Consider the following 26993-nt stretch of genomic DNA (forward strand, 5'->3'; position numbering starts at 1 on the left):
TAGTCTGTCTCAGTCTATAAGCTGGGCTGTTACCTGTGCACCAGGTGCATCTCTCTGGGTTTTAAACACCAGAGGCTCTGTAGTAGTAACAAAACTCAAGCTGTGATTTTCTAAATCTGTACTATCCAATATAGTAGCTGCTAGCTACATGTGGCTATTTAAGTTTAATTAAAACTGAAAATTGAAATTTAGCATTGAATAAGGGTAATGGTTGCATGACACAATTAATGCGAGTTGTATACCTGAAAAATGTTGTACTGGCAAATGTATTATATATATTTTTACAATAAAAAAAAATTAATCTTGTTAATCAGTCATCACCACATTTTAAGTTCCCCATAATCACAAGTGGAGATTGTGGCTCTCAGAGTGAACAGTGCAGCTATGAGAACATTCCCATTGTTGCATAAAAAGTCCCATTGGATAGCAGTGCTCTAAATGAGGAGTACATTATGAAGTATTAATGTAAGCTATTTGATCCAATTTGCTTATTGTTTTAATACTTTTCTCCTATGTGAGATATGATGCACATGTCTAGACACATGAATGTGACTATTACAGCAAGTTGTATATAATTCTAAAATTGGTTGTAATAGTAAATTATTCTGTAAAGACCTTGCAAATTACAGACTGGAAACAATACCTATCCTCTCAGAAGAAATAATATTAAAAATAAAATCCTTTCAAAGGAAACCAGAATGAACCTTCATCTTCCTCTGTTGTTGTTGGGTGCCACTGAGTCAATGCCAATTCATAATGACCTTTCTATTAACAGCCAAGCACTTAACTGTTGCAACACTAGGGCTTCTTTCATCTTCCTTTACCACACACTAAAGCTTAAGAAATACAGAAGCTCTAGACAGAACCTAGCTGAAGCAAGTGCACTCACTTCGTCTAACAAAGGAGTGGAAGATCCTAGAAATGAGTCCGTGTAGACATTGGCTTTGTGAACACTGATTTCACACACACACAAATCTCTCTTAAGGAAGCTTACTGTTGATTAGAAACCTACAGTAAATCATCATTTAAAGGGAAGAATTATTTCACAATGTGACTAATGAACTTACTTATAATTTAGGCTTCCTACAGATTTCTACAGTTGGTGAAACTGGACAAAGGGATGTGAGAATTCTTTGTACGACTCCTACAACTTTTCTATAAGTTAGAGTTTATATCAAAATAAAAAGTTACCCAAAAATCAGATTTTTCTTTATAGGATATTTTCAGCGTCTGCAGTATCCTGGGTAAATAAAATAGCTTAATCAGCTGGGTTAAGTGGCTCTTCCCTTTGTTTTAATCACTCATGAGCAGGAAATAGAAGTCCAAGTAAAGAGGGAAAATTTTTTTTTAAGTAGGAAAGAAGTAGAAAAACTAACAAGCCAGATGCAAGATTGCAGAGCCCAAGCATAGGAGGACATGGACCAGGGTCCACTAAGATATTCTAAACCAGAAAGAAAAGACAAGGTAGGAGAAGAAAACTCAGCTAGTATGCTGTCAAAGGGGAAAACAAGACTGGGTCCTAAGTCCAGAATGGGAAAGAGTGGGCCAATAGAGTTCCTGAGAGTCAGAGGAAGTTGGGTCCCTACAGACAGTAGCTAGACCTGGGACTGGAAGGAAGACAGAGAATTTATCTGTTTAAACACAAATGAAGGAGCCCTGATGGTGTAGGGTTAAGGGCTTGGCTGCTAACCAAAAGGTTGTTAAGAGAGAAAGAGAGGCAATCTGCTTCTGTGAAGAGTACAGCCTTGGAAACCCTACCGGGCTATTCTCCTCTGCTGTATAGGTTCACTATGAGAAGGAATTGACTTAATGGCAATGGGTAGAAGTGCAAATGATGAAGCCATTTTATTTGACTTTTTCCTCTTCCTGAACCTCCACCCTCTACTTCTGGCACTACATTGGAGAACATATTGGAGACCAACAACCTATGTCTACAAAGTACTATAAATCCATCTGTTTCAATGCTCTTCTATTAATGAAAGTGACCTCTAGACATCAACACAAAATAATTTTCCATGCACAAACACTGTTAGCAGGATTGAGGGTAAATAGGGTATTCATTACTATATTCTCTATACTTTCTTGTACACTTGAAATATTTCTCAAAAAGTCAAAGACAAAAACCAAAAGGAAAGATCTTGTTCACTGATTTGACTAAAAACCTAGTCAAACTTTTTCTCATACTTTTCTGTCAATGAACCAGTGTAGAAAATAAGAAAGGTTGTGAAACAGCTAGACTGACATTTTGACTGAGTTGACTGATATTTTTGTATTGAGTAGATACAGACGTGGCAGGTACAAAATACAATCCCAGGCAGAGTTGGCTTCTTTCCACTCTTAATATTTTCCTGACTCACATTTTCCATTAATAGTAAAAGCTCTTCTTTGTTTTCATCTAAGAACTGCTTAAGACAGGAAAAAGAAAAGACCAATTGATACATTCAAGACTTTTTTCCCAAACACATTTCTATAATTTTGACTATAGAAAATAACATGCATTATTTTCTACAGGTTATGATTGTGTAATTTGGGGTTCTTTTTTTAAATTACTCTTCTGGGCTGAATTTATGGGCGCTTTTCCCATTGACTTGTGATTTCAAACAACTATTCTGATTGTTGTTGTTGCTAGGTGCTACAAAGTTGGTTTCAATTCATAGTGACTTTGTGTGCAACAGAATGACACACTGCCCAGTCCTGCATCATCCTCAGAATCTTTGCCATGTTTGAACCCATCATCGTAGCCACTGTCAATCCATCTCATAGATGGGCTTGCCTTTTTTTTCTGACCCTCTATTTTACCTAGCATGATATCTTTCTCCAGCGACCTTACAAATAGCAGTGGAACATTGTCTGATATATTACCAGAAGATGAGCCTCTCTGTCGTTCTGTTTAGTGGAATAGTAATATGAATAATATGATGATGAATAATATTCATCTCAGCTTTGTGCCCTTATTACGTAGGCTGCAAATATGAAGTCGTATCAGTATTATATTATATATATTTTCTTTCCTCTGACACAGTTATAGTTTAAATGAAATGAAAAGAGAGCCTGGGAAATAGCCTCATCTTTCAATTAATTTGTAATCTATCTTTTTGCTTATACTGCAAATCAGAAACGATTATTGGGCAGAATGACAAAATCAGCCTACAGTTTTCCCATTAAGGCCCTGTCTTTGTTGTAGTGCTTGGAGCAGCAGCAGCTGGCATGGACGGATCAAAGGAGGAATGCAAGGCTTCCAAAACTTCATGGTTTCAGACAGTAACATGAGTTTTGTTGAATTTGTTGAGCTGTTTAAATCATTCAGGTATAACATGCTTTCCCCTTATTCTTTCTCAGCCCCACATTGTTGTAACAATGCTAAATGCAAGGTGTTTTCTATTCCTTGCTCAGTGTAAGAAGCCGAAAAGACCTGAAGGATCTCTTTGATGTCTACGCAGTACCCTGCAACCGACTAGGCTCTGAGTCTGCCCCACTCTATACCAACCTGACAATTGACGAAAACACCAGTGGTCTTCAGCCTGACCTAGGTTTGTTTAACATTCTAAGATTTCCCTTTGAGACCTTCCGACATAAAAATGAAGTTCAGGTAGGTGCACTCCTTAGGACAATCAACCATGGGAGATCAAAAGGGCAATATTTGCCCTGGGAGCTCAGAGGGCAGGAATGCATAGGAAAGAAGGACACAGGGAAAAGGTACACACAGGGAAGAAGTGGGAAGAGAGCTGTTATGTTATGGGTATTGCAATCAATATCATGAAACAAAATGTGTCTGAGCTGCTGTATGGAAAATGAAGTTGCTCTGAAGTTGCTCTATAAACTTTCACCCAAATCACAATAAAAAAAAAAAAAAATGAAATTCAAAGGCGTCCCTGAGCAGCACAAACAGTTAAGTTCTCAACTCCCAACTGGAAGGTTGGCCATTTGAACCCACCCAGATGCCTGTTGGAAGAAAGGCCTGGTGATCTGCTTCTAAAAGGTCACAGCCTTGAAAACCCTATGGAGCAATTCTCAGCACATAGGTCTCCATGAGTTGAAATCAACTCCATAACTAACAACAACCTCAATTAATGAAACAACTTCTTGCATACCAGCTGCCATAAAATTCAGCTAACAAGGGAATTAAACTAAAAATGAAGTTCAGAGCTCCAACCATACAACCCTCAACCACATGGCATGCTGTGACATGGAACATGGTGAAACACTAAGAAAATTATTTCAGGGTGTCATGGAGGTGAGATGCTATTGATATTTTGGGCAAAGAATTTCATCGTTGGATAGGCCTGTCCGTTTATTCCAACATATTTAGCCAAAAATGCCCTTCAGTCATTATGACAGTGAAAGTCCTTCCCAGCCCACTTGCACATGTCCACTAGATGGGTGGTATATCCTAGCTGAGAACCACCACGGTCTTGTCCCTGCCTACAAGCAGATGGGTGGATGCTCAGTCCCAGAGAGGTGCAAATGGGTACTCAATCCAGGAAATAATTCTCTGTCTTTCTGACAATGAGATTATTTAATGACCTCTGCGGAGTACTCCCACCTGAAAATCCAGAACATGTTTTCTAATGTGTAAACTACATAGTCTAGTTCTTTTCTTACACACCTTCACCACCACCATTACCATCATCACTCATACTATTTTTTTTAACCATCCATGCATTTTTATGTCTGTTATTTTTCCCTTTTGTCTTGCTGAAAATTGTAAAACAAAAACTGTCTTCTTATATGCAGTAGCTTCCTAAGTATTAAAAAGTTTATGTTGTCCATAAGCTAAGATAGTAACCATTACTAAACCGTAACCATAACTTATGCATGATTATGAATTAGTCAAGTGAATATACTTTTAAAGTACAAAAAACGGTAATTTGAAAAGTACATCTTCAATCTTTACAAACATAAAAATATCATTCCTGTTGTTATGTGCCGTTGAGTCGGACCCGACTCATAGCGACCCCTCCTTGGGTTTCTGAGGCAATATCACTACAGAAGTAGATTACCCAATCTTCCTTCCAAGGAGTGGCTGGTGGGTTTGAACTGCCAGCCTTCTGGTTAGCAGTCAAGTGCCTTAGGCACTATGCTACCAGAGCTCCCACCTAAAAATACAGAAGTTATTCTCAAAAACTGAAGTCCACATTCAGCCTCAAGTCTCCAGTTGAATCTACATTTAGTTCCCATCTAATTTGAAGCCCAGATGATTTCAAGATCATGGACCTAGTTCTATCTTAAAAACCAAAACCAAACCCACTACCATCAAGTGGATTCTGTTGGGTTTCCAAGGTTGTAAATCTTTATGGTTGTAGACTGCCTTATCTTCCTCTTGTGAATAAGCTGGTGAGTTTGAACCACCAACCTTCTGGTTAGAGCCAAATGCCTTAGCCACTCTGCCACTAGAGCTCCTTAAGTTCTATCTTGACTTCTTTTATTTATTCACTGATTCATTATTTATCCCTTTAACTATGTGAAGCTATAAATAAGTACTGAGTGTGAAGCTTGTTTAGTCAGATTAATAAAGAGTTTCTCCAGTTTAGTAAGTCCCCAACACTATGATCTCCAAAGTGAACTTGTGAATGATAATGCCTATCTTATCTATGTTCTCTGGATGGTTCTGTTTCAGATTTGTTGACCAGAAATGTTTCAGATTTGGGGTTATTCATTAAAAGTAAACAGCAACTCTCAGACAACCAGCGGCAGATATCTGATGCCATCGCGGCTGCCAGTATTGTGACAAATGGCACTGGCATTGAGAGCACATCCCTGGGCATATTTGGAGTTGGCATACTCCAGCTGAATGACTTCCTAGTGAATTGCCAAGGAGAACACTGCACTTATGACGAAATCCTCAGCATCATTCAGGTTTGTACACATTTTGTGTGTGCATGTGTATGTAATGCCTCTTTCTGTTCCAGTAATTTCCTACTAGACATTTATACTCTGACCATATTTCCTTCCAGAGCCATCAAGCCTGGGACAGAAATACAGTTGTTTTTTTTGTTTATCTGTTTGTTTTAAATATCAAATAAATAAGAGTTCTTACTTAATATATAATTACTGTAAATCCTAGGGCTTCTCTGACTTATTATGTTATTGTTGTTGTTGTTATGTGCCATAGAGTCAGACTCGACTCATAGTGACCCCTCCTTGGGTTTCCGAGGCAGTATCATTACGGAAGTGATTGCCCACCTGACTTATTATAGCAACTATAATAAAGAATCAGTACATCATTCCTTGATATTGTTCCAGCACAAGCAACAAAATTAGTCTGGATTTTCAGCTTCTTATGTCAACTGATTGGCAATTAGTGGATGAGCTGTCCAGCACTTGGATTTGATCATCAAGAATGCTAAAAATATGAAGTTATCATCATATTAGCCACTCTTTATTATAGTATTATAGAGTACAGGCACCTTGTGAATAGCAGTGAAACACTGTCTGATGTAATACTGGAAAGCTTTATGAATAGCTCTGAAACTTCATCTGATATAGTGCTGGAAGATGAATCCCTTAGGTTGGAAGGGACTTAAAATATGACTGGGCAAGAGCTGCCTCCTCAAAGTAGAGTCAACTTTAATGGCATGGATAGAGTAAAGCTTTCAGGACCTCCATTTGCTGATGTGCCATGACTCAAAATAGGAAGAAATAGCTGCAAACATCCATTAATAATTGGAACATGGACTGTACAAAGTATGAATCTAGAAAATTAGAAGTTATTAAAAATGAAATGGAACACATAAAGATCAATATCCTAGGCATTAGTGAGCTGAAATGGACTGGTTTTGGCCGTTTTGAATCAGACAATCATATGCTCTACTATGCCGGGAATGACAAATTGAAGAGGAATGATGTGGCATTTATCATCACAAAGAGTGTTTCAAGATCTATTTTGAAGTACAATGCTGTCAATGATAGATAATATCCATACAACTACAAGGAAGACCAGTTAATACTAATATTATTCAAATTTACACAGCAACCACCAAAGCTGAAGAAGAGGAAATTGAAGATTTTTACCAACTTCTACAGTCTGAAATTGACCAAATATGGACTCAAGATATATTTATTATTACTGGTGATTGGAATGCAAAAGTTGTAAACAAAGGTGGATCACCAGTAGTTGGAAAATATGGCCTTGGTGATAGAAATGACATTGGAAATCACATGATAGAATTTTGCAAGACCAATGACTCATTCATTGAAAATACCTTTTTTTCAACAATATAAACAGTGGCTATACATGTGGACTTCAGCAGATGGAATACACAGGAATCAGATCCACTACATCTGTGGAAAGAGACAATGTTGTTGTTGTTATGTGCCATCGAGTCGGACCCGACTCATAGCGACCCCTCCTTGGGTTTCCGAGGCAGTATCACTACAAAAATAGATTGCCCCACCTTCCTTCCGAGGAGTGGCTAGTGGGCTTGAACCGCCAGCCTTCTGGTTAGCAGTCAATTGAGAAGCTCAATATCTACAGCCAAAATAAGGTCAGGAGCTGACTGTGGAAAAGACCATCAATTGCTGATATGCAAATTCAAATTGAAGCTGAAGACAATTAAAAGAAGTCTGTGAGAGCCAAAATATGACCTTAATTATATCCCTTCTGAATTTAGAGACCATCCAAAGAATAGATTTGAAGCATTGAACACCAATGACCAAAAACAAGAATTGTGGGATAACATCAAGAACATCATCCATGAGGAAAGCAAAAGGTCATTAAAAAGACAGAAAAGGAAGAAAGGACCAAAATGGATGTCAGAAGGGACTCTGAAACTTGCTCTTGAATGGAGAGTAGCTAAAGCAAATGGAAGAAATGACAAGAAAAAAGACTGAAGAAGATTTCAAAGAGCAGCTCAAGAAGACAAAGTCAGTTATTATAATGAAATGTTCAAAGACCTGGAATTAGAAAACCAAAAAGGAAGAACACACTTGGCATTTCTCAAACTGAAAGAACTGAAGAAAAAATTCAAGGCCCGAGTTGCAATATTGAAAGATTTGATGGGCAAAATATTGAATGATTCAGGAAACATCAAAAGAAGATGGAAGGAATACACAGAGTCACGTACCAAAAGAATTGGTCAATGTTTATCCATTTCAGGAGGTGTCGTATGATCGAGAACCAATGGTATGGAAGGAAGAAGTCAAAGCTGCACTGAAGAAATTGGTAAAAACAAGCCTCCAGGAATTGATGGGATATCCATTGAGATGTTTCAATAAACAAATGCTGCACTGGAGGTACTTACTCGTTTATGGCAAGAGATTTGGAAGACAGCTACCTTGCCAACTGACTGGAAGAGATCCATATTTATACCCATTCCAAAGAAAGGTGATCCCACAGAATGTGGAAATCATTGAAGAATATCATTAATATCACATGCAAGTAAAATTTTGCTGAAGATAATCCAAAAATGGTTGTGGCAATATATTGACAGAGAACCAGACATGCAAGCTGGATTCAGAAGAGAACATGGAGCGAGGGATATCATTTCTGATGTCAGATGGATCTTGGCTCAAAGCAAAGAATACCAGAAAGGTGTTTACTTGTATTTTATTGCCTATGAAAAGTCATCCAATTGTATGGCTCATAACAAATTATGGATAACATTGAGAAGAATGGGAATTCCAGAACATTTAATTGTGCCCATGAGGAACCTGTACATAGACCAGGAGGCTGTTGTTCAAACAAAACAAAGGGATACTGCATGTTTAAAATCAGGAAGGGAGTGCATCAGGGTTATATGTTTTCACCATACTTATTCAATCTGTATGCTGAGCAAATAATCTAAGAAGCTGGACTGTATGAAGAAGAACACAGCACCAGGATTGCAGGAGGAGTCGTTAACAACCTGTGATATGCAGATAATATGACCTTGCTTGCTGAAAGTGAAGATGACTTGAAGCACTTACTGATGAATATTGAAGACTACAGTCTGCAGTATGGATTACACCTTACATAAAGAAAATGAAAATCCTCACAACTGGACCAATAAGCAGCATCACGATAAATGGAGAAAAGATTGAAGTTGTCAAAGATTTTATATTACTTGGTTCCATAGTCAACAGCAATGGAAGCAGCAGTCATGAAATGAGACGACATACCGCATTGAGAAAAACCTGCTGCAAAAGACCTGTTTCAAGTGCTGAAGAGCAAAGATGTTTCTGAAAACTGAGGTGCACCTAACTCAAGCCATGGTTTTTCAATCACCTCATATGCTTGTAAAAACTGGACAATGAGTAAGCAAGACCGAAGAAGAGTTGATGCTTTTGAGTTGTGGCATTGGCAAAGAATACTGAAAGTACCAGGGACTGCCAGAAGACCTAACAAATCTGTCCTGGAAGAAGTACAACCAGAATGCTCCTTGGAAGCGAGAATGGCCAGACTTCTTCTCACCTACTTTGGTCATGTTGTCAGAAGGGACCATTCCCCGGAGAAGGATGTCATGCTCAGTAAAGTGGAGGGTCAGTGAAAAAGGGGAAGGCCCTCAACAAGATGGATTGACACAGTGGCTGCAACGATGGGCTCAGGTAATAGCAAGGATTGGGAGGCTGTTTCAGGACTGGACAGTGTTTTGTTCTGTTGTACATGGGATCACTCTGGGTCAGAGCCAACTCAGTGGCACCCAACAACAACAACAGGCACTATTCCCAGTGCTCTGCATGAATTACCTCCTTTCACCTCTCACCAACATTGGTAGTTGCAATTATTATCCCCATTTTCTGCTGGGTAAACTGATAGTTTGTTTTCATATAAATCAGCCTTTGTCTTTTTGCTGCACTTCTTTCTTTTTTTTTTCTGTTACATAAATACGGTTAGTATAATAAACTCACATATAATAAATGTGTTTTTTTCATTAAAAACTACAATTTATGACTACATGGCTAAATTAGTTCAAATATTTGGTTTAGATGTTTCCTGATAAAAACAGAATGGTTTAAAAAATGATGTGGTAGTTTTTTTCCCCCCCTCTTAGTTTCCTTTACTTGAACAACTCTTTTTTTTTCTTTTGTATCTTTTGCAGAAGTTTGAGCCTAGCGTTAGTATGTGTCACCAAGGCCTAATGTCATTTGAGGGATTTGCAAGGTAATTTTTGAAATATATCTTTTACCCATCATTGAAGAGGATACATTTTTCCCATGCAGTCTTAAGAAAATTTGTTTCATCTAGGTTCCTGATGGATAAAGATAATTTTGCCTCAAAAAATGATGAGTCCCAGGAGAACATTCGAGATTTGCAGCTACCCCTCTCCTACTACTACATTGAATCTTCACACAATACCTACCTCACAGGCCATCAGCTCAAAGGAGAATCCTCAGTAGAACTCTACAGCCAGGTACTGAGAATTCCACTTGGAAGATTGTTTTCATTAGACCTTATTATTTTCATAACCCATGGCCACAAAAACCAGACCCCAGATTCCTTTGAAGAGCTTGCAGAGTAAACTATTATATTTGAAATGTGAGGAAATATAATGTGTGGGAAAACTGCCTATGCATACAGTTGTTTTCTCTTTTTCCCCATCTATACTTAACCTTTATTCTAGGCATACACACACACACACACACATATACCCACACAAAAGTGTTTGTTTGAGAATCATAGCTTTTAGATCCTAGTCTGACCTACCCCTACTAAAGTTAGATTTTCCCATGGGAAAATTATCTAATCGTTTCATAAATGCTAAATAAATCAATATATTGTAGTGGGAAAAAACAGTAGAAAATGTAACTTTCTATGGAGTTATTCCCAAAGATATTGTTTGTTTTACCTTGCAATTTGTTAGACAATCAATCCATCCCTGTGGTAACAACTTAGAAGAAAATCTGCCTAGACTATAGGCATGTTATTACCCCTGGGAATGCTTGTTAAAACTCAGTAGGCTCTCTGGACTGGAAAGAGTGCATCCCTTTGACCTACACATCCAGCTTTCAGTTGCATTTAGTTGCCTCTCTGTGTCCATTGCTTGCAGCTTCTTCATCTGTGCTTCCTACAAGAAGGGTTAAGCAGGAATGTGCTAGGCTAGGCCAATGAAGTGTGTGTGTGAGTGTGTGTGTTTGTGTGTGTGTCAACCTGCATTTGAGAATTATAATCATATTTTTTATACAAACCCAGCAGCAATGGTTTGTTTTCCAGATTAGTCCAGATATTCCTTAAAGCACAGGGCAAATTTCTATACCAAAGCTCTCAACCTAAAACTCACTGCCATTAAGTGGCATACAACTCATAGCGACCCCTCCTTGGGTTTCTGAGGCGGTATCACTACAGAAGTAGATTGCCCAGAATATATATTTTAGACCCTATATTCTAAAGTACTTTCATTTTTAAATGACAATGTGTCCTTAGAGCAGTGGTTTCAAAATAGGAGTTTGGCAAGAGGCCTCAGCTGCTAACATTGAGGTGAACAAGCAACGGGGTAGGAAGAGGCCCATACTCTGCCCCACTGCAGCCCAAGGACTACTCTTTTATGTGTTTTAAATATTGGCCTTCCATTTGCAGAGAATTCCAAGGTTAAAAGAGTTTGAGATCTATTTTTCTAGGGGAAAGAAATGGAATTATATTTATATATATATATATACATATATAAGCATAGATGGAGCTCTGGTGGCGTAGTGCCTAAGGCATTTGACTGCTAACCAGAAGGCAGGTGGTTCAAACCCACCAGCCACTCCGTGGAAGGAAGATTGGGCAATCTCCCAAGGAGGGGTCACTATCTGTCAGAATCAACTTGATGGTAGTGAGTTTGGGTTTTTTTTGTTTGTTTTGGTTTTTTTAGTTTTAAACATACAAACACATATATTTGAATGTATTCTGTGCATACATATATGTGCACATATCTGTATATTTACATATATGTGTATTTCTTACAGGAAGATAAGCCAAGACCAATGTCTTAGCTTTAATTCCTAACCTCACTTCCCTATTTGACTTCTAAGAGTCTTTTTTAAACCTCAACATTATACCCCAAGTAGAAATTGCAACAGTTGAAAAGAAGCACAAGAATTTACAAATAGACCCATAGATATGATTAAAGCTAGCATGAAGATCCATTTGACTTCATTTCTGACCACTGTCTCTTGGCTCCCCTAATTATCCCCTACAAGTCCTCTGTGTGTAGGAGCTCTGGTGGTATAGTGGATAAAGCACTTGACTGCTAACCAGAAGATTGGTGATTCAAACCCACCAGCCACTGTATAGAAGGAAGATGGGGTAATCTACTTTTGTAAAGATTTACAGCTTTGGAAGCCCAGTGGGGGTCACTATGAGTCAGAAACGACTCACCAGCAGTGAGTTTGGTTTGGGGTTTACTTCTCTATTTAGAAGGAGTCCTGGTGCACAATGATTAAGAATTCCACTGCTAACTGAAAGGTTGGCAATTAAAACCTACCAGTGGTTCTGCAGAGGGGACAAAGACGTGGCAATCTGCTTTCATAAAGATCACAGCCTAGGAAATCCTATGGGGCAGTTCTACTCTGTCCTGAAGGGTCGCTATGGATCAAAATCAACTCAATGGCATAAACCAGCAACTCCTCTATCGGACAGATGGGAGGTGAAAATAAGCCCTACTCCTCTCATCTACAGATTACAACCCTGACTTTCCTTCTCTAATCATATATGGAGATCTTGGGGTCATGTAGACTTTGGCAAAGACCTTTAGACCTTCACACTGAGAAACATCCAGTGTGTCGCCAGTTGGGGAATTCTTCCCAGTTGGGCAGCCTCACCACAGAGATGAAACAGCCTCATGTTCTGGCTCCTGTATCTCACAGCAGCTTTCAGCCGAGGCAATACCACTAGATACTCCAGCTGCTGAAAGAGGCTAGTAGCCTTGGTATTCTCAGCCACAGGCTATGCTGTGCAATGTGAAGAATCTAGCAAGTATGTGAAACAAAAATATTAAAATAAGAGGCATTCGCCAGCTGAATTTTGTTGGAGCAACTCTAATGGCTACTAGCCTCTAGTATTAGATCTCTAGCACACAGAAATAGTCATGATAATTCATGATTCAGTGGTTCAGCCCATTGATTCACAGATATATTTGCCTTTTGGTTTGAGTTACTCTTCCATTATGTGGTAGTGTTTAAAGTAGTCAACTGTTAGAGTCATATGGAGGAAGAGGGTGCTCCAAGTAGACATGACAGAGCTCCAGCCCAAGCATGTGTGTCAGGAACTCTGCCTCCAACTCTAGAATGAGGTTATCAAATTGGTATCATCTCATCTGATTTATTGGTAGTATTTCCTGCAACACTGTACAGAAGAGGTGAGGAGATAACATATCAAAGCTTAGGGAGCAAGTAAACTGTGTTTGAATTATTGATGTCTACCAATGGGTATAGGAGCTCTGGTGGTGCTGTGGTTAAAGTATTGGGCTGCTAACCAAAAGGTCAGCAGTTCAAATCCACCAGCTTCTCCATGGGATAAAGTGAAGCAGTCTGGTTCTGTAAAGATTTACAGCCTCGGAAACCCTTTGGGGGTTGCTATGAGTCAATGGAAGAGCTCTGGTAGCAAATGCCTAAGGCACTTGAGTGCTAACCAGAAGGTTGGCAGTTCAAACCCCCCAGCCGCTCCTCAGAAGGAAGGTTGGGCAATCTACTTCTGTAGTGATACTGCCTCGGCAACCCAAGGAGGGGTCACTATGAATCGGATCCGACTCGATGGCACATAACAACATGAGTCAATGGCAGTGGGTTTTATTTTGTTTTTACCATGGATATGGAAAGGGAACTTTATAGATTGTTTCCCATCTCTACTCTAGTTGCTATTCTGAGATTAGACACAAGGCAAATCCTTGATGACTCCTTGCTTCTATGCTTCTTACATGCTATATCTCCATAGCAAGGTTTTAGGTGATAGCACAGTTTTGGTCTAAATGGAGGAAATGTTATTCTGATTGGCTTAATATCAGTGTTTTATCAGTTTATTAAGGAATCAGTAGCCTCATATCCTCCGGGCTGTGACATGAGCACCTTTACCTCCACTAACATTCACAAAGATAGAGCACCACTGCCCTTATCTGGCTCTAATTTCAAATGTGCCATGTGTGGTTCCCCTGAGGGCTCAAAGTTGCTGGGAAAATGGTCATACATTTTTTTGCTCTCAAATGTTACCTTCCAATAACATTCAGCATTGGTAAACACTCTTTCAACCTTAATCTGTTCTCTCCCATCCTTGTGATGTTGTTATGTGCTGTCGAGTCAGCCCCAACGCATAGCGACCCCTCCTTGGGTTGCCAAGGCAGTATCACTACGGAAGTAGATTGCCCAACCTTCCTTCAGAGGAGTGGCTGGTGGGTTTGAACCACCGGCCTTCCCATCCTTACCTCAGATTAATCCTGGCCTTTGCCAAGTGCAATACTTATTTTAAATCTTGTGCTCTTTTGCTTCGATTCTGAATGTGAACACTGATATGCAAGAGAGAGTTCTGGCTTTAGTCTCAGGCTCTCTGGGGTGGACTCATTCATTGATCATACAGGTTCTCCTGCAAGGCTGTAGGAGTGTGGAGTTGGACTGCTGGGATGGAGATGATGGAATGCCAATCATTTATCATGGACATACACTGACAACCAAGATCCCCTTCAAGGTAAGGCTTCATAACTTTATTTAAACCAAATCACAAAGAGGCTTGTCTTCATTCATCATTTAAATTTGTCTCTACCAAATTATACCTTGGGAGCTCTGGTGGCATAGTGCCTACAGCATTTAACTGCTAACCAGAAGGCTGGCAGTTCAAACCCACCAGCCACTCCTCAGAAGAAAGGTTGGGCAATCTACTTCCGTAGAGATACTGCCTCAGAAATCCAAGGAGGGGTCACCATGAGTTGGAGTCGACTCAACGGCAGTGAAACCAAATTATACCTTAAGTCAAGTGTTCTTATCCTGGTTCTGGAAACTTCCTGAAAGTGTTAGCAATATTGTGTGAGATGTATATGTGTTCATTTTTCTGAGGGTTGTTCTAGTACTTTCATTAGATTCTCATTTGACCAAAATTTAGCACCTGTTACCTTAAATTAGTCATCAAGTAATCATGTTGTTGCAGTTTTTACATCATGAGATGATGTATAGAAGTCAGGAGCTCTTGTGATAGGAATTAAAGGCCAAGTGTCCTCCTGACAAAGGCCAGCACCAGTGTTAAGATGTGAAGAAATATTTAACTTTATAGACTAATGAGAATTAGTTCCACTAGTCACCAAGATTTCTCTATCACTTATTCAATCTGTATTCTGAAAAAATAATCCAAGAAGCTGGACTATATGAAGAAGAATGTAGCATCAGGATTGGAGGAAGATACATAAACAACCTGTGATATGCAAATAACACAACCTTGCTTGCTTGCTGACTAGAAGCACTTACTAATGAAAATCAAAGACTACAGCCTTCAGTATGGATAACACCTCCACATAAAGAAAATGAAGATCCTCACAAGTGGACCAATAAGCAGCATCATGATAAATGGAGAAAAGATTGAAGTTGCCTGGGATCTCATTTCACTTGGATTTACAATCCACACCCATGAAAATGGCAGTCAAGAAAGCAGGCAATGTATTGCATTGGTCAAATCTGCTGCCAAAGACCTCCCTAAAAGTGTTAAAGAAGGAACTTTGGTGGCATGGTGCCTAAGGCATTTGATTGCTAGGCAGAAGATAGTTCAAACCCACCAGCCACTCCATGGAAGGAAGACTGGAAATTTTCTACTTCCATAAAGATTTCCCACCTCAGAAACCCAAAGGGGGTCGCTGTGAGTTGGAATTGACCCAACGGCAGTAAGTTTGGTTTGGAAAGTGTTAAAGAGCCAGGATTTCACTTTGAAGACTAAGGTGCTCCTAACCCAAGCCATGGAATTTTCTATGGCCTCATATGCATGTCAAAGCTGGACAATGAATAAGGAAGACAGAAGAAGAGTTGGTGTCTTTGAATTGTGGTGTTGACAAAGAATATTGAAAATACCATGGACTGCCAGAAGAACAAACAAATCTGTCTTGGAAGAAGTAAAGCCAGAATGCTCCTAAGAAGTAAGAATGGCCAGACTTCATTCATCTCACATACTTCTGTCATGTTGTCAGAAGGGACCAGTCCCTGGAGAAGAATATCATGCTTGGTAAAGCAGAGATTCAAGGAAAAAGCCAAAGACCCTTGTCTTAGTCCTCTAGTCCTGCTATAACAGAAATACCACAGGTGGATGGATTAACAAACAGGGATTTATATTCTTAGAATTCAGGTCCGAATTCAGAGTGCTGGCTCTAGGGGCTGAGTGAAGGCCCCTCGAACTTGGCCTTCAGCTCTGCCTCTTGTTCCAGGCCCACTAAAGCTAGAGGCGTATCCTAACTCACACAGCTGCTGGATACTGAGGCTGTCTGTAAAAGGCTGTCTGTAAAAAGGTAAAATGGCACAATCCCAAGATCGGTAGGCAACACCGCAGGCCACTACTGGTTCAAGTCCAGGAACTGGAGATGAAGACTCAGCCAAATTCAGGATCCAGATGTATCAAAAAGCTAGAAACCTTCTTCAAACATTTTCCTTGTATACTGGATGCTGGCCACACCCTAAAGGCAACTACTTAGCTGTTCGCAGCAGATTCCACCATAGAAGTGATTACAGTCTCATAATGGGGAATAACTACATCCAGCTGTGAAGCCACTCCACACCATGGCCCATCCTTAACTGCCACAACACTCAATAAGATGGATTGACATAGAGCCTGCAACAATGGCTCAAGCAAAGCAAAGATTGTGAGGCTGCTGCAGAACTGGGCAGTGCTGGGTTCTGTTGTGCATAGAATCGCTATGAGTTGGAACCAACTGACAACACCTAACAACAGTCTCCAGGATCTTGGTCTCTTTTTTTTTGATAGCCTATTCGTTCAGTTGGGCAATTACTCTCCCCATTCAGAGGGTCAAGGGCTGTGTAATATCTTTTTTTTTCTTAAGCATGGCTGAACTGGGAAAGAATATTATTTCTATTTTATATGGTGGCTAAAATACATATTCTCTTTAATTCCTTTTCCTATTCTTAAAACTCCTGCACTCTTAATTATATCGGGAGGAGGTGAAGTTGCTAACTCTATGTTTACATACCCAAATAATGTATGTAACATATGTCTTAGTGTCCCAAACTATTATAAAGTCCTTGAAAGTAGGACAGTATCTTATGCCTTGTATTTGATGCTGTACTCAAAACAATGTCTTTTAGCTAGAACATACTCGACATATATATTGATGTTATGTTAAATTCACCATACTAATAGCTGTTCATTGTAATATGTGAACAAAACTCAATACAATTTAATGTCTTTTCTAAAAATGTGCTTAATTTGTAAATGCAGCTCAGTGCTTTCATACATTTCGTACATTTAAAAAATAAAAGCCACCTTTAGCCAGAATCTGCTGCACACCATCTAGATGCTTTCTGCAACTCTAAGTACCAGGCCTTCTGACCACCCTAGATGGATGTCTGGGCTCTAATGAGTTGTTTTGGCTCTCACAGGAAGTGGTTGAAGCCATCGATCGCAACGCCTTCATCAACTCTGACCTGCCCGTCATCATATCGATCGAGAACCACTGTTCTTTGCCTCAACAACGAAAAATGGCAGAAATTTTCAAGGTGAGCTCTAGGCTAGGAGGCAGGATGGTATCTTGGACCTTGTCTTGTGACTGTTGTGGAGTTTTACAGGGGGTCACCTTGGACTGTATACCACAGTTGGACCTTGGCCAGGAAGCACATCCTGTTCTGGGTCCTCAGACTTGAGGACTGGAAGATTAGGCTTTTTCTTGAGTGGTCCTCTCCTCAGCTGGAGTGAGATAAGCATGTGGTCCTCAGATCCTTTCCAGGAAGGAAAGGCTTTTTCCAGAAAGCCTTAGAAGGTAGGATCAACCAGCTCTCCAAGAAGAGTTTAACACCTCCGACACACAATTCAGGAATATGGAAAGCTGAAGAATCGCAGGGAAAATAAGGGAAATCCTTTTGTGGCCCACACTACAGATGTCCAGATATGTGGATTCAAATTGGCAAGGAGTTTTAGGGTGACCAGAAAATTGCTATGTTAACAGTCAGCTCTTTCTTACACTAAAAAAAAAAAAAAAAAAATCACTGCTGTCGAGTCAGATCCAACTCACAGCGACCCCTCCTTGGGTTTCCGAGGCAGTATCACTATGGAAGTAGATTGCCCAATCTGCCTTCTGAAGACTGGCTGGTGGGTTTGAACCACTAGCCTTCTGGTTAGTAATCAGATGCCTTAGACACTGTGCCACCAGGGGAACTATGATGCAGAGATTTAGGGTCTAATATTCCATTATACAAGGAGCTCTGGTGGCACAGTGGTTAAGGTTAACTGCTAATCAAAAAAAAAAAGTGGTTAAGTGGTTAACTGCTAATCAAAAGGTCAGTGGTTCAAACCCACCAGCTACTCCATGGGAGAAAAATGAGGCAGTTTGCTTCCATAAAGATATACAGCCTTGGAAAGACAGTTCTACTTTGTCCTATAGGGTTGCTGTGAGTCAAAATCAACTCAATGGAGTGGGTTTGGTTTGGGGTTTTTGGTTATTCCATCATACCTTCCCTTCCTCTAGCAGTAGAGGCATTTGTAGGAACTTGTCCTTCAGTAGGAAGAAGAGAGGGGCATTGAAAAAGGAAAACATCCCCAAATACTAATGCCAGCAAAACTAATTAGCCTTTCTTTGTTTTTATTTAGAATAATGGTCTCTAAACTTTCCTGATTATATACCTCTATCAGTAAAATATTTCAACATGTATTCCTATTGTGCATTTGTTCATTTATTTGTAAGTATACATATGTCCTACTCACTGGTATATTTTATGCATTACTTAAAGTACACAAGAAATAGAAAGTAAAAAAGAGTGACATAGCAAAGATGAAATGAAGAATATTTTTTAAATACTGTAATTCATTAATTTAAGATTTTTTGCTCTCATTAAAAGTAATAAACATAAAAGGGACAAAGATGAAAAAACAAAAAATAAAATAAGTAAATTTATTGTTTATTTTTATCTAAACTGTTCGTGGGAGTAATGTGGTTGAATATGTTGCTTTGTTTTTAAAATTATTCATTTAAACTTTGTGATCAGTAATTTGGCTGGCTGGTTTGAAGATTAGTATATGATTTCAGTATTTGGTTTTAGTAGTTGCAGTAGCTGAAAAAGATACCTTACAAAGACACATGGATCCAGATGGAAAGGGATGTCACCTTGCCAAATCATGATTCTCATTTCTCGATTCCATCCCTTGAAGATGCAAAGGTTTTTGTTCAAATTTGTCTAGAAAATGTGTTTCCTGATGTCAATCAGTTTTCCTTAGAAACTTATTGAAAAGTGTTGCCCTTCACATTTTTGACAAATAAGTTCAAATCCCACTATAGCCCTTCATTTGGAAGATATTTTAACTGTTAGAAAATCTGCTTCCAAGTTTCTGGAGTATCTATGCATGAGAGATTCCTACAACAGAATCCCATAACAATAGGAATATTCCCAGACATCCGTTTTAAAAATACTTGTCTCACAGCATGTTGGTGTTGTTACGTGCCATCGAGTCAAACCCGACTCATAGCGACCCCTCCTTGAGTTTCCGAGGCAGTATCACTACAGAAGTAGATTGCCCCATCTTCCTTCCGAGGAGTGGCTGGTGGGTTTGAACCGCCAGCCTTCTGGTTAGCAGTCAAGTGCCTTAGCCACTACACTACCAGAGCTCCCAATGTTGTCTAAACAGCAATTACTTTCTCACTCACTGTTAAAACATCGCCTTTAACATATAGAAACTGATTAAATATTATTTTCCTACTTATATTATTATTTTTTTTTATTATCTGGTAACAACAAATTATTGCTTCCCACTTATCAACACAAAAAAAGTCAGACATTCAAACATTTTAGGACTTCTTTCTTTCTTTTTTTTTTTAAAGAAAAATACATAACTTAGAAATACTCTTTGAAGGAAACTATAGGGAGGAAGTGGGAGGGGAGCTGTTGCATTGTGATAAATTGTGGTCAAAGTGTGTGTGAACTGCTGTACGGAAAGTGAATTTGCTCTGTAAATTTTCACCCAAATCACAATTTTAAAAAAAAAAATACTTTTAACTACTTTGTCATGGTATAAAGTGTGAACTTCTATGTGGCATAAAATATTTTAGAGAAAAATTTTTTATCTGTCATTAATCACAGTGGATGCCACTCCAACTGCAATTGTCACAATAAGCTAATAGCAAACAAAGACGGTGACGCACCCACTGTCAGTTCTTCTGAGTCTTGAGACTCCTCCTTATCCCTAAGGGAACATCCTGAACAGCACATGACACGTGTCTGATGTACATACTGAGTGAGGGTGCCATTTTGAATTTGTATATTAAATATTAATCAGCTTCAATTTGGGTTTCTTTTTTTTCAATTAAAAACCAAGTAGAAAAAGAAATTACTGTAATTTCTTCCTTATACCAATGGATTTTCCTGTGTGCACCCCCTCACCACCCCATAGTGGGCTACACATTTCCCTTTGAAGATGAATACTCAGAAAATCTTTGAGAGAATGGTATTCTAGTTTTTTTATACTAACTGACTCTCTGTTTTCTTCATTAGTGTATCAGACCCCAGACCATTTTCCTAAATATAAAGTAAGAACTGGCCCCAGCTGGAAGAGTGGCCCAGACTTCTCCTCCTATCCTTCTAACCACTCCCTTTCTTTCTGTCAAAATCTATGGAAAGGAAAAAACAACTCCTTTCCTAGTTCCTCTTCCGAGGATGTTTAAAACAATTCAACTGGGTGGATATATCTACATATTTGAATAAATCAAGTATAGGGGGAAATCATTGATTATATGTTCTTCCTGTATTCTTTTTAGACTGTGTTTGGAGAAAAGCTGGTGGCAAAATTCCTGTTTGAGAGTGATTTCTCCGATGAGCCGATGCTTCCCTCACCTGACCAACTAAGGAGGAAAGTGCTCCTCAAAAACAAGAAGCTAAAAGCCCACCAGACACCAGTGGATATTTTAAAGCAAAAGGTACTCTTCTCTTACTAAAGGGAGCTTTGGTGGTGCAGTGGTTAAATACTTAGGCTGCTAACCAAAAGGTCAGCAGTTCAAACCCCCCAGCCATTCTATGGGAGAAAGTCAAGGCAGTCTGCTTCCATAAAGTTTTACAGCCTTGGAAACCCTATGGGTCAGTTCTACTCTGTCCTAAAGGGTCACTATGAGTCAGAATTGACTCAATGGCAGTGAGTTTGGTTTTGGTCCTTGTTAAAGAGGTTATGAATAAGCTATGTACCCAAAACAGAGAAATTAATTTCCTGCTAACCTTTCAGATGACTTGTGGGCTAACTGGTTTCTGAAGCTTGAGTTTCCTTGAATAATATGTTTGATTTTTGACTTTCCATTTCAGAGACCAATAAATACTTTCATCCCACTCCTCTCAAATTTTATTTTGTGGGGTTCATTTCCCACAGAGAATGTATCTCCATTATTTAATTCATTCTGAGTGGGATAATGTGTGACCTTTGTCTCTGGATCTGGGCTTTGGGGCTGTTGGTCCCACAGTGGTTGCTATAATCCCCTTTAGGTAGAGCTCCAAGGAGCCCTGCTAGTGCAATGGTTACGCTCTCAGCTGCTGACTAAAAGGTTGGTGGGTTCAAAACCCCTCTGCGACTCCACAAGTGAAAGACCTGGCCATCTGCCCTGTAAAGATCACAGTCTAGAAAGCCCTATGAGACAGACAGTTCTACTCTGTCACATGGGGTCACTAAGAACCAAAAATTAACTCCATGCCACACAACAACAGAAAGAGCCCCTTTAGGGAGAGCATTTGGGCATGGTGCAGTGCCCCTTGATGTCTGGAGTACAGACCTAGTAGCAGCAGCCCTGTGATCCTAGCATTGAACTGAGCAGTGTGCCCTGCAGTATGTGGTCCCCAAGGCACCCCACACCCACCTCACCCACGGATTTCTGCACTACAAGCACCACAAACCTCCCAGTACAGGAGGACCCTCAGCCCAAGTTTCCATGGAAAATTTCAGGTCCACAACCAAATAATCTATATGCCAAATTGAATCTACTTACCCCATAGGATGATAGCTTCTAAAACTATTTGTCCTGTAGGAGGGTACTGTTAGTCCTACCAAGTCACTTTTGGAAATTACTGTAAACAAGAGTGAGGATCCCTAGGCACTGTGCAAGGGTAGAACAACGCAGCTCAAAGAGCAGGACCAGCTCAGAGCTAAAACTAGGTCACCGCCTATGGCTTTTCATTTCTCTTTGTGTCATGACCTCCAGGCCTCCTGTTCTGCTTTAGTAATTAAGTGGAGAATTCAGCAGAAAGATTCTATATACTCAAGAAATTTGAAAGCTTTGTCCTGAGTCATTTATTAAAGATGTCAATTTAAATGTCCACTTTGACCCAGTTAAGTAGTCAATTGGGAACAGTGTCAAATCTTCTAGAAGCTCTATTTTGTAGTAATCACAGGCAGGTCCTGCATTTAATGACATGCAGCATGATGTTGGAGAAAGAGCATTAGATGGGGAGCTAAGACATCAGGTTCTAGCCACTGGCTTTCACAAACCAGCCCTATGACCATTGGCCAATGAATCTTGCTGGGCCACCATTTCTTCATTTGTGAAATGGGAATATTAAGATAACTGGTCTCTAAGGACTCTTATGACACTACAATCTCACAAAATCTCCCCAAGTTGAATTGTAGGACCCCTGTCACAATTACAGACCACTCTATAAACATTTTATTATCCCACTTCTCAGTCTCCATTTCTGTTTCTTACCATTCTAGAACATTATGGTTTCTCTAAGGGGCCTTTGGAACATCCTGTCATGTGGTGTTCCAGTAAGTACCAGGCAGTTCTCAGACTGTCCTATTCACCTGCAGTGGCCCACAGTTCAGGTTTATTTAGGGGCTTGTGTGGAGTTCCTGGGTGCTGCAAACAGTTAATGCACTCAGCTACTAACCCAAAGATTGGAGGTTCTGGCCCACCAAGGCTTGGCAATCTACTTTTGAAAAATCAGCCATTGAAAACCCTATGGAGTACAGTTCTACTCTGACAGCATGGGGTTACCCTAAGTTAGTGTCACCTCAACAGCAAGTGGTTACATTGCCCACTGGCCTTGGTGATTCAGAGAAAACGTCATTGTTTCAGCTACTTCCTCCATGGTATCTTCTTTATCCAGTAATTACTGTCCACTCCTCACTGTCCAGCAGTTATAACTGTCCTATTCACTATTAATTGTGCGTAACTCCATACCTTATAAACATTCAGCATGTATTTGAACGTTCTTGTAGCTGTTGCCTTTCTCATTCTTAACACAGTCATTTTCAGTGACTGGTGATTACTTATAAGGTCTCCATGTCACTATTAAATAGATCATATTGTTACAAAAGGAGCTCTAGTAGCATAGTGCCTAAGACATTTGACTACTAACCAGAAGGCTGGTGGTTCAAACCCACCAGCCACTCCTTGGAAGGAAGGTTGGGCAATCTACTTCCATAGTGATACTGCCTTGGAAACCCAAAGAGGGGTTGCCATGAGTCGGGTCTGATTAGATGGCTAGATGGCAGTGAATTTGCTTTTGTTTTTTCTTTCTTTCTTTCTTTCTTTTTTTTGGTTTATTATTATAGAAGTCTTCTTTATTTTGAGCCCAAATCTTCCTTCTTGTTACTCTACTCATTGGCCCTACTTCTTGCCTCTGCAGCTGCACAAACTACTTTCATATCTAAGCTATCATGTGGCTCCCACCAACTTTTCTCATCTCCAGGTTAAACATTCTTGTTTTGTCAGTTGTTTTCCACAGAATATGCCTGCTAAGAGTCTTCACTTTTCATTAAGAATATTCTAGATATTCTTAAATTTGTGGATATGGATTTTCTTGAGTTTATCAGTCTCGAAATGTGATCTCCAAAATTAAGCTCAGTGCTCCAGATATAGTCTGACAGCATAAGGATAGTGAAACCATAACCTCCTTTAATTTGAACTTTATACCTTGATTAATGCAACCCAAGACTAGTCTTCCTTTTTAAAGTCTTCATTGTACACTGGAATCACGTTCAGTTTGTGGATGACAAAAAGAGTTCAGTTGTTTTCACATGATTGTTTTTTATTCCTGATCTCTCCATCTGGGCATGTTTACAATTCATTTTAACCTTCAATGTGCAAAAGCCTCATGTTTCTCTCTGTTAAATTTGCTCTCCTTGGTTTGGGGATATCACTGCAGCCTACAAGATTCATTGTGAACTTTGTTTCTGTCATCCAATGTATCTATTAGCAGTTTACTGGACTGTTTCTTATCTTCATTTCAAGTTCCCCTGATCCAGATAGCCAAGTGGAGAACCCTGGGATCCTTCTTAAATAACCTCCCTCCAGTTTAGGTGAATCACTCCAGCCCTGTGCTCTCTCTCTCTTGAAGCCCATATTCCTCCAGAGTCAGTTCAACATCTTAATTTACAGGACAGGAAAAGGAAGCCTGGCCATTTATGTGACTTGTGAAAGCCACTCAGCTCATAGTGGCAGAGCTAGGATTTGGATTAGGATTCAGGAAAGACTTTTTCAAAGGCAGAACAGAAGACAGAATTCACTAATAAGTATCACCAGGGCACTTTTAAAAACACTGAGTCTTAGGTCCCAAACCGGACCTGCTAAATCAGAATTTCCGGAAGGCTTGTTTATTTAAAAAATAATTCTTATCATCCTGGAAGTTCAAGAAACACTACTTACCTACTATTTCTCCACCACCACCACCACCAATGAATTTACCCTATCCAAAAAGGCTAATGAGATTAGTGTATGGGAGACTTGCTAACTCTTGACTTCTTTCTATTCTGTGTTCTCACAAAACAATGCATTAACATTCTGAAATTTTGTCACGCATCCACTTGACACTCTCCACAGTAAAACACCCACAATTTACCTTTTCCTCATTTGGGGAAAATGGGATGATATAATCCCATTTCCAGCTTCCTAATACCCCCCATGATTTGCACAGGGAGTACCAGCAATGATTCCATAATCCTCTTTGCAAGGCCTTTCATGTACCTGGCAGGCTGTAGGTCTAGACCTAGCATTCCGACTCACCCAAGGCTGAGTGAATGCCTAGAGGTCCAGTTGGCTCAGACCCATCTCCTAACTTAGAAGGCCTGGGTCATTTCCTTACAAAGGACTCACCCTCAGCAAGGATGGACTGACTCTTTTTTTTTTTTTTTTTTTTTAATTTTAATTGTGATTTGAGTGAAAGTTACAGAACAAAGCTAATATGGTCTAAGCCAACAAGATAGATAGATGCCAGCTTTTACCTCATCTTTTTTTTTTTTTTTTTTTTAATTTTAATTGTGATTTGAGTGAAAGTTACAGAACAAATTCATGTTCCGTACAGCAGTTCATGCACATTCCGAAGGATGGACTGATTCAATTTTTGAAGCCTTCTTTCTTATACTGAGGCACCTATCTGTACCCCATTAGAATTCTTCAGCATTCTGACCACAATCACCTGAACCCCAACCTGAAAGACTCAAACAGTTCATACTTTATGACAGGCACTAAGCCAGAGGTTAGGGAACAGAGATGCGTAAGGCATAACTCCTACCAGGGCACATCTGAACCACTCTTCTCATCTGATGCCCTGATCTGTATTTGAATTGCTTTTATTCAAAGACTGAGTCCTATTTTTTCTGCCTCAGAATAAATAAAATATAGGCAAACGTTTTCTAGTCATCTTCAGAGAATAAGTGTGTCAGTCTTTAACTGCCTGTCTCATGCTTGCCTGCACTTGGGGGAACATTTGAGCGTCTAAAGGGCCTTGACAGTTTCTTTCTGACGTGGCTACTCCATGTTCTCTGAGTGGTATTGTTCCTATTGCATAGTTCCCACACTTTCTTGCCAGAGGGTCAGCATCTACCAGGCACTTTGCATCATCTTTCCCAGCACTTGACTCAACCTCGAATGCTTACCCAGTCAAGGCCCTTTTCTTACCCATAACAAATAGACTTGTTTGTGTGGCTCACTTGTGCCTAGACAAGATTTACCAAAGTTCTGAGGAATGCAAATTCTACGAGACACTCTGAGAAAAGAAAAAGAAAAAATTCCCTGGCTAAATAAGTCTGGGAAATTCTGCCATGGAGATCTTTGAAGTATCATAATGCCCTCAAGCATATTAAATGAAGGCCATGTCAAACCCTGTAGTAGGAGTGTTGCTGTTTCCATATTTCATTGTGTTTTGCTGTTATTGTAATTGTCTTACATCACAGCTAACCCCACCTCCCTGTGGAACGGATATTCCTAAAATACCACTTTGAGACATCCCAACCTAGACAGTAGATACCTGGAATGGACTGAATTGTAAAACATTTTATGTAGAGATAGACACAGACTACATTGTATCTTTCTTATGTGTATATTTTTATTATAAAGTTAATATAACCACATTTCAGAACTTAGGGAATAGAGAAATATTTTTAAACATGAATAATCCCAAGGCCAAACATAACCTGAATTACAGAGGTTCTTAGCCTCAGGTCCCTAGACAAAATCCAGAAGTCCATGGAAAAAATTTCATCTTTGTTTTCACTAACCTTGAGCTGAAATTTAGCATTTCCTCCAGTTATAAATGTAGACAATAAACCACAGTCGTGTTGTCAGTACCTTCATTAATAGAAATCACAGATTTTTCATATCATAAGATAGTTGTTACTTATAACTATTTCCAAAAATAATTTATGCTCATAACTTTCAAGAAAGACACTAGACCCACCATAAATATTTTTTACTAGTGAAGAAACACAGATACTCCTATGTCACTAATTTTCTTTTTTAATATTTGTAACTAAATTCAACATTATTTGTTTCCTTTGTAATATATATTTTATTTTATGCATTTAAAACATCATCCTGAGAAGGTATCCTACCTTACCAAACTGCCAGAGGGGTCCAGAACCTAAAAAAGGCCAAGAACCCTACTCTAATATTACCTTAATATCTAGTCTTTTTAAGCATGTTATTATAGATAGATATGTA

General features: G+C 39.4%; 1 protein-coding gene across 1 annotated transcript in view; it reads left to right on the forward strand.

Annotated features, from left to right (window-relative positions):
- Positions 1–26993, forward strand: part of PLCE1 (phospholipase C epsilon 1) — a 363784-nt gene that overhangs the window by 296651 nt on the left and 40140 nt on the right. Inside the window, exons 11-18 of the mRNA XM_007951283.2 lie at positions 3185–3307; positions 3394–3530; positions 5618–5856; positions 10017–10078; positions 10163–10328; positions 14465–14572; positions 17473–17589; positions 20835–20993. Of these exons, the coding sequence (XP_007949474.1) occupies positions 3185–3307; positions 3394–3530; positions 5618–5856; positions 10017–10078; positions 10163–10328; positions 14465–14572; positions 17473–17589; positions 20835–20993 (1111 nt within the window). The remainder of the gene's footprint in view (positions 1–3184; positions 3308–3393; positions 3531–5617; positions 5857–10016; positions 10079–10162; positions 10329–14464; positions 14573–17472; positions 17590–20834; positions 20994–26993) is intronic.

Source organism: Orycteropus afer, unplaced genomic scaffold, assembly GCF_000298275.1.
Source record: "Orycteropus afer afer isolate SDZICR_OR568_19922 unplaced genomic scaffold, OryAfe1.0 scaffold00293, whole genome shotgun sequence".
In the NCBI taxonomy this organism is placed as follows: Eukaryota; Metazoa; Chordata; class Mammalia; order Tubulidentata; family Orycteropodidae; genus Orycteropus; species Orycteropus afer.